This window comes from Notolepis coatsorum (genome assembly GCF_963971535.1).
Source record: "Notolepis coatsorum genome assembly, chromosome: 6".
Lineage (NCBI taxonomy): Eukaryota > Metazoa > Chordata > Actinopteri > Aulopiformes > Paralepididae > Notolepis > Notolepis coatsorum.
In genome coordinates this window covers 5,217,679-5,234,297 of record NC_140170.1, presented here as the reverse complement: position 1 = coordinate 5,234,297, position 16,619 = coordinate 5,217,679, and the positions used below count along the sequence as shown (strand labels likewise).

Below are 16,619 nucleotides of genomic sequence, written 5' to 3'. Positions count from 1 at the left end.
CCGACATACACACATACACACACACACACACACAGTCACACACACACACACACAGTCACACACAGACACAAACAGCACACACACAGTCACACACAGACACACACACCGCATTGTAGAACCAGGTTAACTGTGTCCTGGCTGTAGTAGAACCAGGTTAACTGTGTCCTGGCTGTAGTAGTAGAACCAGGTTAACTGTGTCCTGGCTGTAGTAGTAGTAGTAGAACCAGGTTAACTGTGTCCTGGCTGTAGTAGCATTGTAGAACCAGGTTAACTGTGTCCTGGCTGTAGTAGTAGAACCAGGTTAACTGTGTCCTGGCTGTAGTAGTAGTAGTAGAACCAGGTTAACTGTGTCCTGGCTGTAGTAGCATTGTAGAACCAGGTTAACTGTGTCCTGGCTGTAGCATTGCTGTAGAGTAGTAGAACCAGGTGAACCGTGTCCTGGCTGCGGTACAACCACACACACACACACACAACACAATAAACACACACACACACTAAACAACGATGCATACAGCAGAAGACATACTGTTAGATCGGAACCCGCTCCTAAAAAATATAATTCTCAAGGTAGGTGTCCGTTGGCAGAGGCGTACAAAGGCCGGGGACACAAAATGGCCTTCCGGAGGTACTTTTGATCTCGACGTATGCGAAGAGATGAATGTAATGATTCGTAACCACAAGCCAGGCGACAACAGCAAAAAGAGGTTGAAAAAGAGGACAGAAGAGTTGGGGGTAATGAAGCTCTACGCCCAGAAGGGGAGAGCATACAGGCAGGAAGCTTTAGCGCTAAATCAGAGAGAGACGGATATAGGGAAACCAACATCCCCACCTTATGTCACGCAATTGCCGGTGGGCACTGTGACAATAAGAGGAGAATATGAGGAGACGGAATTAGGGACCCCCGCTAGGTCAGAAACCTCCGCTAGATCAGAGACCTCCCTTAGGCGAGATACCCCCCCCAAACTGACCCCGCAGGATCTCTATCCGAAAGCCCTGGCGGCATATGGCGAGACAGTACGTCGGAAGTTGTATACTGCAGAGGAAGAGGAGGTAGAGAACCTGGGCAGGCAGAGGGAGGGAGTCGGGAGGAAGATAGAGGAGGAGCCCCGTCAGAGTGTGGCACAGCAGACATCAGAGAAACACGGAGCGTGTGGCCACACTAAACTGTTGACTGAGGAGGAAGATGAGAATGACACGAAACCAGGACAGGAGAAAGGAAACATTACAGGAACCCTGACTTTCGCCCCTACATTCGTGGGAAGTGTGACAAGCACAGGCCAGTTTCCCCTGCTAATAAAGGGGAACGATATCTTTCACATGCCATGGTCACCTCTAGACATCGATGGTTTAATAGTAAGACTACCGGACCTTTCAGAAGGAGCCTCCAGGTGGATCACGCAGTTTGAGGAAAATACGTCATCTTTTCTGCTAGCAGTGGGTGACGTCAAATCCCTGTTGACGCGTTTGCTAGGAGTTGGTGCCTGCCGGGACATCATGGGTGATACATCGATGCGAGTGGCATGCGACACGCAGACCCATGATGGAGACATATTCAACGCGCATAGAGCGGCGTTGTGGTACAAACTCAGGAATCAATATCCATCACGTATTAATCCGGCAAAACTGGCAGGCAACCCCATAATGGAGACGGAAGGGCCTGGCGCCTATGTGAACAAAGTACTGAAGGAGTGGAGAGGTGAGCTAGGACACAACCCAGAAATTGACCCGTTGCAGAGAGCGATGTTTAGAGAAAGTGTGATGAGAGGGCTTCCAGAGGTGGTTAAGAATAGACTGGAAGACGTGGTGGGGTTAATGGACATGACTTATCCTTTGTTCTGTGCACATGTAACACATAGTGTGGAGAAGCAAAGGGCTCAGGAGCAGAAAGTCAGGGATCAGGATAGAAATGACGCAAGGAAGTTAACTCAGCAACAACTGCAGCCCCAAAGGAGGCTGCAGGCAGTAATGGTGTCATCTGCTACCTCTCCACCCATGCAGGACCAGGGACCCCCGCCTGCACCTCAGGTAGTGAGAAGCTATGGCTATAGTTCACAGAACCAGGCGTCCAGGCGGCAGGCAGGGAATGGGCAATCAGGCCCACGGTTTACACAGGGACCGGGGAACGAACAACAGTTTCCCCGTTTCCACTGTTGGAACTGCGGCATGCAGGGACACAGGGAAATGAGATGTAGGCAACCATACCGTCCCGGCTCGGAGTATGGAAGACCCGTGCGCCAGGGGGAGTCACAAGGGCCCCACGACCAGGGGGAGACAGGAGGGCCCCGAAACCAGGGGGGTAATCACTAGGGGTGCCCAGAGAATGCGACGAGGGGAAATCAAATGATTGTGGTTTCCAAGGGAGCTGAGCAAGAACCTATTCTGCAGGTCCTAGTGGAGGGCAAATTAACAGAGATGATGGCAGACACTGGAGCAGGTTTTTCCTGCATAAAGCAAAAATACGCCGCTCACTTACCCCAGTCTGGACAGTATGTTCGGACGGTCGGATTCTCGGGAAAAACACAATTAATACCCACATCAGATCCAATCTCTATGACGTATAACCTGTATTAATTTCGGACAGCACCCCGCGCAATCTCTTGGGACGAGATGCAATGTGTAAACTAGGCTGTAAAATCCTATGTACGCCTGAGGGGATTCAAATTGAACAAGACGTGTACCAAATGATGCTACAAGGGACGGGGGAGAAAGAGGCCACTGTGTTCTGGCTGGGCAACATAGATGCAGAGCTGCAAAGGGTCTGTGACCCCTGGGAGCCATTTCTGAAAACCCAACTGCCTCAGTCTAGACAAACAAACATGGAGGCACATTGCACACTACAGTATTTGACGAATAGTGACCTAGTTAGGAACAAGGCATGGTTGCAGGGACAGCCCGAGCAGGTGCAGATTAACTCATCTACGATAATTGTAGGGAGACAGGGCGCGGCGTTGAGGGTTAACACGAGTAAGTATCTACGGGAACAACATAGACTAAGAGACGCCGCCCCACACATCACTCTGAGAATAAATCCTGGTTACGAATCCGAACATCTAGGTTCAATGATACAGGAATCCGAGACTCAAAGGTGGGTCTCCACGGAATCTCCGCTAATTTGGAACAGCGCAGATGGGAGTTTCATAAAAATAATGATTTCCTTTTCAGTTTTGGCAAAACCGCAAGTAATCAGATTACCAGGAGACCCTTGCGTTATTCCAGAGGCGGATGCTTTGCTGGAACAGGACATGTTGGCGCGCACCCCGGAACGGTTGTGGTCAAAACACGACACAGATGTGGGTCTAATATTGTCGGCACAGCCAGTGAAGGTCAGGTTAAAGAAGGGTTGTAGACCACCCTTTATCAGACAGTATACAATGAAGCCAGAGTCGGAGGAAGCTATATCACATCAGATTGAGGGACTGTTAAAGGGGGGAGTGCTCGTCCCTTTCAAATCCAGATGTAATACACCTATCCACCCAGTGCTAAAGGCGGACAGGGCTAGGTACAGACTGGTACACGATTTGAGGGCGGTGAACGACGTGGTGTCTGGACCAGAGGCGGAAGTCGCTAATCCACACACCCTCCTGACAAACATCCCGAGTAGCTCGCAGTACTATACGGTCATTGATCTCACGCAGGCATTCTTCAGTGTTCCATTGGAAAAAGAGTCTCAGTATCTGTTTGCTTTTACCCACAGGGGGAAACAATACTCTTACACCCGGTTGCCACAAGGGTTCGCGCACTCGCCGCATTACTTCTCGAAGGCGCTCAAGGAAGACTTGCAAGGAGTGTGCGACACACTACTCAGCACGGTTTTACTGTATGCAGATGACATTCTAATCTGCTCGGATACACGTCAGCAGTGCCATGAGGACTCCATCAAAGTTTTGAGTGGATTGGCCGTGGGAGGCCACAAGGCATCCCGTTCAAAACTGCAGTACTGCCAGCCAAAAGTTGAGTACTTGTCTCGCGTCATTCAAAAGGGCATAAAAAACATCTCACCCACGCAACTCGAAGCTGTATCCAAGGCACCTAGGCCATTGACGGTCCGACAGATGATGACGTTTTTAGGGATGACTGGGTACAGCTCTGAGTGGGTGGAGGACTATACGATAGCGACAGCGCCGTTGAGGATGATGATAAAAGAGGCGGGTACAGACAAGCTTCGTGCTCCCTTGACATGGACCGAGGAGGGGGAGGACGCGTTCATAAACATTAAGCGTCTGTTGTTACAGGCCCCTGCCCTGGCGCTGCCGGATTATGAGAAGTGTTTCCACCTATTCGTCTCACATAGAGCGCAGCATGCAACAGCTGTCCTGACTCAAACACAGGGGGTGAGTGGGAAAAAACAACCGATAGCATATTACTCTAGAGCTCTTTCGCCGGTAGAGCAGGGTCTGCCACCTTGTTATCAGGCCCTGGCCGCAGCACATTTGATGTATGAGAAGGCAACGGCCGTGACAATGGGATATGACATTTGCATTTGGACACATCACAAATTGGCAAACTTGATTGAAAGAGGCAAATTTGTTCTGACCAGCCAACGGCAACAGGCTTACATCAGGCTCCTGCAGTACTCGGACGTTACGATAAAAACATGCCACGGCAGTAACCCGGCGGATCTGGTACCACTCCCGAGCGAGGGTCAACCGCATGAGTGCGAGGTGGAGGTACAGGCTTTCGTGAAACTCCGTCCTGATTTGGGAGTCGACCCGCTCGCGATAGCAGAACTCTCACTTTTTGTGGATGGGTCCTGCTATCGGGAGGGGGAAAATTTAAGGTCAGGATACGCCGTCGTACAGTGCAAACCTAACGGAGAAACACTAACAAGAAAGGCCGGACAATGCATGCAACCATGTTCGGCCCAGCTTGCAGAACTAATAGCACTAACAGAAGCATGCATAATAGCTAAAGATCGCACGGTTAACATCTTTACAGACTCTGCTTATGCGCATGGCGTATGCCACCTATTCGCGGCCATTTGGAAGGCAAGAGGCTTTAAGAAATCGGACGGCTCACCGATCCTTCACCACAAGCAGGTTGTGGCGCTTATTCAGGCTGTAAAGTTGCCCAAAAGCATTGCTATCGTAAAGTGCCAGGCACACAGAAAATACCTGTCTTTTGTGACGACGGGAAACAACGCGGCGGACGAGGCCGCGAAGGCGGCGGCTGCGGTGCCGTCCTCGGCTGTTCTGATGTTTGCGGCCGAACTGACGACTGAGGTAACTGAGGATAATTTGAGTGATCTTCAGGACTCAGCCACGCAGGCCGAGAAACAGTCGTGGACGGAGAGGGGGGCTGTAAGGGGGGCAGATGGTCTGTGGAGGAGTCATAACGGTTTGATAGTCGCCTCCATCGATCTTCTGTCCTTGGTGATACCTGAGGCTCATGGTGTTGATCACTGTGGAAGAGCAGAGACCCTGAAACGAATCACGAAAATGGGATTTTGGTCCCCAAAGCTTCAGGCACAAATTGACGTTACACTAGCCAGGTGTTTAACATGCTTACAGGGCAATGTGCGCAAAGGAGTACCGACAGTGGCGGCTTACACACCCCTCCCTGAGGGACCATTCAGACATCTGATTATGGACTACACGGATATGATAACGCCAGTGCAGGGCAAACGATACCTCCTGGTAGTAGAGGACTGCTTTAGTCGCTGGATTGAGGCCATTCCATCTAAACACAAGAACGCGGACACAGTGATCAAGTTCCTGTGTCGCGAGGTCATTCTGAGATTTGGAATTCCCACGATATTACAAAGCGATAATGGCCGCGAGTTCATCGACAAGGTGGTTAAAGGGCTGATGCAGAAATTAAGTATAAAACAGCGCCTTTCCTGTGTCTATAGTCCCGGGTCGCAGGGAAAGGTGGAAAGGGCCAATCTGGTCATTAAAAACAAACTGTTGAAAATCTGTATGCAAACTAAGCTTAACTGGATTGATGCTTTGCTACTTGCTCTGATGGCTATTAGAAGCAGCGTAAACCGCCAAACACAGCTAACACCGCATGAAATGCTTACAGGCCGCAGCATGCCAGCACCGCCATTTAGACACCTGGCTAGGGGCCCGGCATTAGATATTTTTGAGCAAGATCTGAAAAAATATCTTCAGCAAGTGACTAAAATACATAAAGCTGTGTTTCGACAGGAGCAGAGAAAGGAGAAAAAGGGGGTGAAGGAGGCGGAGAAGGAAGCCACCAAACCGAGGCTGATCCCTGGGGATCTGGTCTTCGTAAAGGTCCACAAGAGAAAGTGGTCATCACCCCGGAGAGAGGGCCCGTACGAGGTGATCCGATCGACTGGAACGGCAGTCCAAGTCAAAGGATCAACGACCTGGTTCCACTTCAATCACTGCATAAAGGCCAGCGGCGATCTCTTGGGGGATACAATCGATCGCAGTTATGCAGAACCCGACATGGAGGGCCCGAGACGGCAACTGGAAGGTGCAGTGCCTGCTGATGCTCCCGCAGATGTTGGCAGCAGTGTGCGGACGGTCGGCCGCAACGACGTCATTGAGAACCGTCACGGTCGACCCGTCCTTGAGGATGACGGGTTTGAGTGGGTAGGAGTCCCACGGGGTCCCGCTCAGGCTCAAGTACCGGCAGGCTTTCATGACCAGGCTCAGAATCAGGCGCCCCCTCTGCCCCCCATCGAGGAAGGGGGGGAGAAGATAAGACTACAACCAAAAGGGGTGTTTCCCGGAGGACCGCAAGGGCATGTTTTTGATTTTGACCATTCCCCCGTTACAGGCGGGGATACTTACCATTATACTAACGAGGATCGGGTTGTGGGGGTAGATAGGAGGGTTGAGCCTGTCCCGAACCAGGCACAGGGGACAGGGGTGAGGGGAAAAAGGGAGGTCAAGGACGCTGAGTCGGAAGAGGTGGGGGGACAGGATATGTTCCAGAGGACAGCCGGAACGTTGAGGGACTCAGTGGGCTCACTCTGGGCCAGGTTGAGGGGTTTGCTTCCTTCCGGGGAACAAGATGGGGGCGACTATGACTATGACGAGGAAGACCCGGAGGCTGACCCGATGTATAGGGCGGCTTTAGGGAATGAGTGGTTTAAGTGGGTCCAGTACACGAGCGCGCAGAATCAGATAGAGGATTGTTATGTCTGCTCCAAGGCACGTCCGGATAGGCTGCTGGTGAAGGGCACGAAGTTCAGTTGGGCTCAGTGTGACAGGGACGCAGAGGCATGGGAGGGGCCCCATAATAGTCGCCCTTGGTGCGAGGCAGAGTGTTTGGGGTTTCTCGGCTCTAGTCGTTTTAAGGCGGCAGGAAACGTCACGGATTTCAAGGATGTCACTATGCGGGAACGTTGTAGGAAATTGGATGTACGTGTGCAGGGGGTAGCGACGGGGTTGCCAATACCCAGAGGTGTCAAACTATGGCTGACCAAGGATTTCGAGTGCTTGCAAAAGGAGGGGACCCGGGACGTAGGGGAGGTGGCAGAGGGGCGGTGCACTACTATTTGGAGCATCACGACTAACTGCACGAAAGAAGGAAAGTGTGGACACGGGGTCGTGTTAAAGGGAGTGGATACCAACCCACGGCCTGTAGCTTGCCCTTTTCATGTCCAGGATATGGCACTGGCGGACCAATACTGGCTCTGCGGCGGTAGGAGGTTGAGGAATACACTTCCTTTAGATTGGTCAGGTAGATGTGCCCGGGTTCAGGCGATCATGCCAATGGTGGTCCTACCATTATCAGTGACGGAAGGACCTTCTGAGTCTCCTATCTCTCGAACGAAGCGTAGCTACAAGGCAGACCCAAGGGTGTATCTGGACAGCATAGGACAGCCAAGGGGCATTCCAGCCGAGTTCATGGCTAAGAATGAGATTGCGGCAGGGTTTGAGTCTATTCTGCCATGGATATCGGTCAATAAGAACACCGGGTGGATCAACTATTTGTTTTACAATCAGCAGCGGTATCTCAACTACACCGAGGAGGCGTTGGATGCAATGGGGGACCAGATGCACGCGACCAGTACGGTGGCGTGGCAGAATAGACAGGCTCTGAACTGGTTAATGGCGGAGAAGGGTGGAGTCTGTTCCATGTTTGGACAGTACTGCTGCACATTCATTCCGACGAATGTGGGGCCAGGGGGAAAGTTCTCCGAGGCCATGGCTAAGCTGAAGGATTTGAGGGAGGAGTTGAGGGGGAATTCTGGCCGGAATGAAGAATGGTGGGGGAGTGGGGTGTTGGAAAGATTGGGACAGTGGGGAAGCATAGTGATGCAGACGGGGATATCCATTGGGGTGGCAGGGTTGATATTGGTTCTCCTTTTCTGTTGTGGTATGCCTCTCTTGGGTAGGCTGGTAACTTCACACGTAACGAGCCGAATGCTGATGGTGGGACAGAAAGAGATTGAGCCACAAATCGGGCCATGCCCTCAGCTTTATGCTGCCTTAGAGGGAGACGAGGGGATAGAGGATTAGGGGTATGGTGAGGTAGGGACATTTTCTTTTTGTTGGTTCAGTTTTGTTTGTTTTATTCCTTTAACTAGGCGTATGGTGAGGAAGGGACATTTTCTTTTTGTTGGTTCAGTTTGTTTGTTTTATTCCTTTAACTAGGCGTATGGTGAGGAAAGGACATTTTCTTTCTGTTTGGTTCAGTTTTGTTTGTTTTATCCCTTTTACTTCAAAAAAAAAAAAAAAAAAAAACATGTAAAGGTTTTTTGAAGACATTTTGTATTGGTTCTTTCCTTTAAGAGTGACGGGGGATGGTCTGAGTGATGGTTTATTTTTTATTATTTTTGTTTATTTTACTCATGGTCCTGGTCAAACCGGAATGGAAGAGGCATCGGTATGGAATGGTACGGAGTGTCGGTTCTGAGCCTGAGGAAGCATTGAGAAGAAGTGTTCTGGGGATCGGTTCTGGGGACTGAAGGGACAAAGGGGGGGGCTAACGCAGTGGGCAAGATGGGCACCTCCCGTCGAAGATGGGGGGACACGTGGTGAGGTCGGGACCAGCGCCTCCCGTCCAGGCATGGGGACATGCTTCTACGGGGACTGGAGGTGTGGCGTGGTGGTTGCTGTATTGGCAAAATGTGACTTTTGGCAATACGGTGAGGAGACTATGGCGTGGGCATGGAAGGGGGGCTGAGCGATGGACACTAGGACTCAATGTTATGGAAGAGACAATGTCATTTTTTTTTGGGAGGGATGTTCTATGTTTAGTTCTGACGGTCAACTTCTCCTTTCCCTGATGAGAGTCGCGGTTTCCGGCCGGAACTGTGGCTCATTTGGTAAGCGGTGGAGGTTGGGGGGATTTGTCTGTCAGGTTAGGATTATAAATTGGGGTATTTTGTTGATGTTTTATTATTACTCTTGTTTGGAACGGTTTTGTGTTTTGGTAAGAACGGTAGTCAGCCTTTGTTGGTCCGTTAGGGGTCCAGTGAATGAAGTAAGGTTTCTTGTTTAGTTAGACATTTATAAAATTTATTATATGGCTAGGTTTCTGGTTTAGATTAGGCATTTAAACTTTTATTATATAATTGTGGTTTCTCGTTTAGTTAGACGTTCACATTTTCTTGGTTATATGATTTGGGTGGGACTAGGGATAGCCCCAAATGGGGTAATGTTGTGGAAAATGTGTATACGGGGGTGGAGGTAGGAAAGGGGTTAGTCTTGACTAGTTTAATATAGGTCAACTAGCAGGGCTCAAAGACACTAGGGCGACAGTCTGGCTGATGTTCTTAAAACAACCTCAAGTATAGGACAGATAGACATTTCAAGTAAATCACATCTTGTTCTTTTCTTTTTTAATCTTGACTCCAGCTTTGTCTCAGGACGATAAACCTTTAGACTTATCTTCTGTTTTTATTCTCTCTTCTATGTTAAATCTATGTGTCATCTTAATGTACGTCATGTCATATCTGATATAATATGTTACGTCATCATATCTGTCATGTCGGGGCAGGGCTGGGAAGGTATTATCTGGGGGAACGGGGGGTTGGGGGGTCAGAGTGTTTTTCTTCAACTGTGGTGACCGTCTACTGATCCATAGCTTTTGCTGTTAAAACTTCTTTTCTTAAATAAATTACCTACTTGTTAAAATTGGAAATATCGTCTCCTGCTGTGTTAAACAACCATCAGCCACAACAGTACATAAAGCGGTAGTGGTTTAATGATACCATACTTATCAATACAGTCAGGGAATTGTACCCCTCAGTTACACCGCACCTTATGTGAATACTGTATACTTCATCAGATCATATATTTAGCATTTAGCATTTTTAGATTATATATTAGATTTAGATTATTGGATTATTAGATTATATATTGCATACATTTAGCATTTTAGCATTTCGTTTTTTTAGATTATATATTAGATTAGATTTAGATGATTGGATTATTAGATTATATATTGTAACTATTTATTGTAGGGCAAATATAACTGAGAGGGCATACATACCCTCATCTCACACCTTGTTGCCCATATGCGCATGTCCAGAGTTAATTATATTGATTTGTTATATTGTTTACACTGCTTTTTTACTACCTGTACCTCCCCTCCCCCCTCCGCATGCTGCCTGAATTTCCCCAAGGGGATCAATAAAGGAATATCTTATCTTATCTTAACAGGGATCGTTTTGGGAAGAAAAGATTCACCTCTACGATAATTAGTAACAGATGCTTGAAAATAGTTTCTAATCTCAAAACAGATCCCAAAAGAATGAGGTTTTGAAACAAAGTGAACCAGCATTGCACTCAGAAGATGCCTCAGTATCTGTTGAAGGTAGTGGGAAGGGTAGGAAGATCAGCCAATCAGATGGGAGGGTAGGAAGACAACAGCCAATCAGGATCCAGTTTCATCTCGACACTTAATGGTAAATGCACTGCATTTATAGAACACTTATCGAAATAACTTCACAACTTATGCCTCACATTCACCCATTAATTCGGATTAAGCGGACATTGCACTCGTCACCAACGCAAGAGACACCGGGTTCTAATCCGGCTGTCGGCGTTGCCTCCGGCTTGGTCCAGTCGTCATACTATCTCAATTGGCAGAGCCAGCGGGTGGAAGTCGATGGGTGGTAATCTGGACGTTGTGGACAGCGACTCCTACAGGTCGGTTGGGGGACGCCTGCACAGCAGAGACAGGAAATGGCGGGGGTAGTGTGTGAGCCTCCCACACGTTACTCCTCGCCAATGAGAGTCCGCGCTGGCAGGTGAAAAGATGTGACAGGCTGCCTCCTCGTGTATCGGAGGGGACACGTGATGCAAGGCTTCTATCCTCCCTACAACCGGCCAGTGGGGGGCATATGTGAGCAACGTTCAAGACAGGGGAGGGAAGAATTGGCACAGTGGAATTGGGATGGGAGAAAAAAAATTTTTAAAGGAGAAAAAGTAGATACAAAAAAAAAGGAAAAAAAGAAAGAGGTTAAGACTTCTCAAGGGGTCAGGTTAAAGAAACGACATGTTGCAGCTTTAAGAAGCAGCGTGGTAAGGCCTGGTGGTCGTAGTCCCAGACACGCACCTTGGAGGCCTCTGTGAGAATGAGCTTGGAGTCCTTCACCAGACACTGGAGAGGAACTGTGACGTCGATGACCTGCGCTCTCTCCTGCCTCTGGCTGGTGTCCGTCACAAACTTCCCGTACCAGGCGTTCAGGATGATCAGACCTAAACACACGTGCACAGATGAAGAGGATGATCAGACCTAAACACACGTTCACAGATGAAGACTTTGCTTTCATTTTGCTTTGCTCTACATCGCCACCATACCTCAAATGGATCCGTTATTAGCTCTATTCTATTTTCAATCTTCAAGATGTTCTTATGTACCCCAGTTGCATTACATGTACATATTTGTGTTTTATTACACATAATATGTAATAATAATAATAATAATAATAATAATAATAATAATAATAATAATAATAATAATAATAAATTCAATTTGTACCGCACTTTATATTTGTGAAAATCTCAAAGTGCTACAGGAGATAAAGATAAAAAGTTAAATGATTGCAAAGAATTAAAATGAATAAAACAACCAATGAAATGGAAGAACATAAAAAAAAATGTAATTAAATAATAATAATAATAATAATAATAATAAAAATGTATATAAGTCAAATTAAAAGTAAAAGAGTAATTCAGGCAAAAGCCTTGTTAAAAATAAATGTTTTTTAGGCCCCTTTTAAAAACCTCGACGGACTGTGGTGCTCTCAGATGGTCGGGAGGTCATTCCACAGCCGAGGAGCAGCTGAGCAAAAGGCCCGGTCACCCATGGTGCAGAGGTGTGTCCTGTGTTTGGGTTGGAGTGTGTTTGAGTGTCCAGAGCGGAGGGAGCGGGTGGAGGTCGGGGGAGCGATAAGCTCTTTTAGATAGGAGGGGGCGTTGCTGTGGATGCACTGATGGGTGAGGAGGGAGACCTTGTATTCAACCCTGGAGGAATGGAGTATGGGTGGGATGTGATCATATTTCCGCACTCTCATCAGGATCCTAGCAGCACAGTTCTGGATGTGTTGGAGCTTCTGGATGCTCTTGCTAGGGATCCCGATGAGCAGTGCGTTGGTATGTACATACATACCAACTGTAACTGAGGGGTACAATTCCCTGACTGTATTGATAAGTATGGTATCATTAAACCACTACTGCTTTATGTACTTTAATTACTGGCCATACAGTACACGATATATGAATATGATGAACACTTCCCACAATGAAATCGGTTCCAAACAAAGGTATAATCAAGTATTTAATGGAGCAAAAGGTACATAGGATACTTTACATTATTCTTTGAATGCACTTGTAAGGCAAAGGAATATGCGTAGGCAAATCAATAACGAATGTCCATTCTCTGGTTACGCAGGAGGTAATTATACAACCTGAATCTTAGGGAATTATATCTATGGTACACTAGTAATATAGCGGGAGATACTGGAAGGGGGTTCCCCCTGGTTGTAAGCCAGCAGGGGTAGAAGATCTGTCGGTAGTAGAACGTCTGGTCAACGATGACTAAGGAGACTCCAGGTACAGAAGCCAGTGCAATAGCCTCTTGATCCACAGACGAATACAGCTGTTCTCCGTAGACTGTAGACTGTAGCTCCACAGTGAAGAAAGCTAGTCGGCCTCAGGCTCTCTGAGGCGCCGACTCGACTTGACTCCTCGCGGGGTAAATCCAACACGTGCAGGCGTCGGCGATTATCCGCTCCATAAATCACAGGACCAAAGCAAATATATTCCAGCCGCAAAGGGCTATGTAGTCGTCGGGTAGATTAATCCAGTGTACATGTCCATACGGTTCTCGTCTAGGTCTCCTCGGGTGAAAGCGCCATGTGGTCAGCCCAGCCTGGATAAGAACTCTAGCTAATACGAGGAAGCGTTGGAGATGCTGGTCACTGTAGAACTTTAACCGCACGATACACTATACACAAATAGACTATTAATGACTTAATAGAAATATGTCGCACTCGACGGTATAGCGCCAAACTCTGACAATTCAGTTATTAATTCGCACGCGGTCTCAATGCTCTATTCTGGGGCCAAACAGGCCATACTTCACCGCACGTTGTATCGTGGGTGAGGCTTCAACTTATTGGGTAACATACTAAAAGGACGAAGGGTAAGGAGTAAGGGGCTTCTATATTCACCTGCGCCGTATTTATACGCACGGTGAACAAACTAGTTCCAATCTCATTTCTGTCGCGTATCCCTGGGCAAGGCCGGGCATGTCCAGACACGTCTTGACGGTGACTTTGAACCTGACTCCGGAGGCCGGTCCCTGGCGCCGGTGGACCGCTGTCCAATAGGAGAATGAACTATTATGGTCTGGGCTAAAGGGATATTCCGTGTATATGTACAAGGAATATACAGGGGATATCAAACGATATACAAATACTATGCAATATATATCAATAAATAAATATATATATTCGGTTTAATCTGATCCTTTGTAACAGCCGCCCCCTAATTAGTCCCACCTAATTAGCTAAGCAGAGACAGATTAACCGCACTGTCCACTACTCAATGTCTGTTGTGAGGGGTCGGTCAGTTCACAAAGTCATGGGGTCATGGTCGTCATCGATGGTATCGGGGAGCCTTGGCAGTTCTGTTAGCCTCGCCACGGGTCGGGTGTAGATCCGCCCTTGGACGAGCACTTCGGCTGCTCGGACCTTTCCGTCGGCACCGGTGATCACTTTGCTTACGCGGCCAGCCGGCCACATAGCTCGGGGTAGTGACTGGTCGATAATCATGACGACTGTTCCTTCTGTCAAATTGTCTCTCTCTTTCACCCATTTCTGGCGGGTCTGTAGAGACGGTAGATAGTGGAGTAGGAAGCTGTTCCAAAACTTGTCAGCCAATACTTGACTGTACCTCCACATTCTTCGGCCGTTCGCTTCTTCAGGCCTGTACATTGTCTGTGGTAGCGCGGGGTCCAGCCGCCCCATCAAGAGTGTGTTGGGGGTGACTGGGTCGACATCTGCTACATCACTTGAGACGTAACCGAGGGGCTTTGAGTTCAATACTCCCTCGATCTCCGTGAGGACTGTCATTAAGACTTCTTCCGCCACGGTCTGGGCCCCAAGCACGGCGTACAGTGCTGTCTTTATTGAACGTACTTCTCGTTCCCAAGTTCCACCGAAGTGAGGTGCGTTCGGGGGATTAAACTGGAAGTCAATCTGGTATGGAGCGAGGTGGGTCTTAAGTTCTGGGCCCATAGCTTGGAAGCTCTCTCTCAGCTCTCTTTCTCCGCCTTTGAAGTTTGTCCCGTGATCAGACAACAATATAGACGGTTTACCTTTCCGCGATGTGAATCTTCGGAAGGCCATAAGGAATGAGTCTGTGCTCATGGTTGGAAGGAGTTCTATATGCATCGCTCGGGTGGTCATGCATTTGAATACAATACCCCACCGCTTCTCGGTTCCTCTTCCTTTCTTTATATACAGCGGGCCGAAACAGTCCATACCGGTGGAGTGAAAAGGCTTGTCGCCGAGTCGGAGGCGACAGGGAGGTAGGTCAGCCATCCGGGGTATACTGGGCTGCGCTCGCCACTTACGACAGTCTAGACAGGTTCGCTGGAAGCGCCGCACTGCTTCTCTCCCTTGCAGTATCCAATAACGACGTCTGATCTCCGCGAAGACTCTCTCTGCCCCGGCGTGATGCACATCCTCGTCGTATTTCTTTATGATCAGCTCTGTGACCTTGTGTCGGCTGTTTAAGACTATCGGGTACTTGACGTCATCCGGTAAGTCTGGAGCTCTCCGCAGACGACCACCCACTCTAATGAGACCATGGGCGTCGCTCTCGGGGGCTAGGTGGAGCAGTCTGCTGTCTGATGGGACGGGCTTTGCTCCCTGTAGACAGTCTAGCTCATCGGGGAACGAGTCTCTCTGGGCTCGTTGTAGTAGAAGAAGTTCTGCTTCTTCGTAGTCAGCTGCAGTAATGTCAGTAGTGAGCTGAACCTCTGGGTGGTGCCACAGGAATGTCTTTAGCTGCGCACTCTCTAGGGTGAGGCAATCGTCTATGTCGGGGTCTGTGGAGACGAGTGTGTTCAATCCACAGAACATAGATTTCTTGTTTTCTGCCTCCTCTTTACTCGCTTCCCGTGGGGTGGGTGTAGGCCACTCTTCTTCCGGGAGCTTGAGGAACTCTGGCCCGTCACTGTATAGGTTGTGACGGGTGAGGTCATCCAGGGACATTCCCCGGGTGATGACGTCAGCTGGGTTGTGTTTTGTGTCCACATACCTCCAGCTTGCTACTTCTGTTAAATCTTGAATCTCTGTGACTCTGACTCCCACGAAGACCTTGTATCTGCACGAATCAGACCGGATCCATGTGAGTACTGTCGTGGAGTCTGACCACAAGATTGTTCTTTGCACCGAAATGGTGAGTTCACGTTGGATTAACGTGGCGAGTTGCGCTCCTGCTAGGGCTGCGCAGAGCTCTAGACGCGGGATAGATTGTTGCTTTCGTGGGGCTATTCTTGAGCGAGCCAGGATGAAGGCAGTATGTATTTCTCCTCCCTCCTCTCGGGCATGCAAGTAGGCCACCGAACCGTAGGCTACTTCGGAGGCGTCGCTGAAGACGTGCAGGTCCATCTGGCACGTCTCCGGCCTCACTGTGGGTGGGAAGTAGCTGCAGCGTATGTTAACACCTGGGAGTGAGCTGAGTTCCGTCTCCCACTCTCTCCATGTGGATGCAAGGTGTTCGGGTATGGGGTCGTCCCAGCCCTGGTCCTTGTCCCATAACGCTCTTACAATCATCTTTGCCCTGGTGGTGTAAGGTAGAATACATCCCAACGGGTCATATTGTCTGGCGAGTGTTCTGTATACACTCCGTCTGGTGGTCGGTAGTGCAGTCGACCTTCCCTGCTCCTTGGTCAGGGGTGTGTGTTTATAATGGAGCGAGTCTGTTTTGAAGCGCCAGACTAGTCCTAATGTCATTTCTTGGGCTTCTCCTGGGATGGTCGCCATCCAGGTCTCGCTGCTTGCTGCCTTGTCCTCGGGGGAGAGGCTGCGCAATACTTGCGGGTCGCTGCTGGCCCACTGCCTGAGATCAAAGCCGCCTTTGATCAGGGAGGCGCGGAGCCTGAGTAGAAGGGCCTCGGCTTCTTCTGGCGTCGAGACGCTTTGCAGACAGTTGTCCACGTAGAAACTATTTTCTACA

General features: G+C 49.0%; 1 protein-coding gene across 1 annotated transcript in view; it reads right to left on the bottom strand.

The window, feature by feature from the left end:
* Positions 1–16,619, bottom strand: part of dnajc11b (DnaJ (Hsp40) homolog, subfamily C, member 11b) — a gene marked incomplete at both ends in the record, with an annotated part of 129,906 nt that overhangs the window by 18,740 nt on the left and 94,547 nt on the right. The window contains 1 exon segment of the mRNA XM_084317109.1: positions 11,485–11,627. Coding sequence (XP_084173235.1) covers positions 11,485–11,627 — 143 coding nt within the window.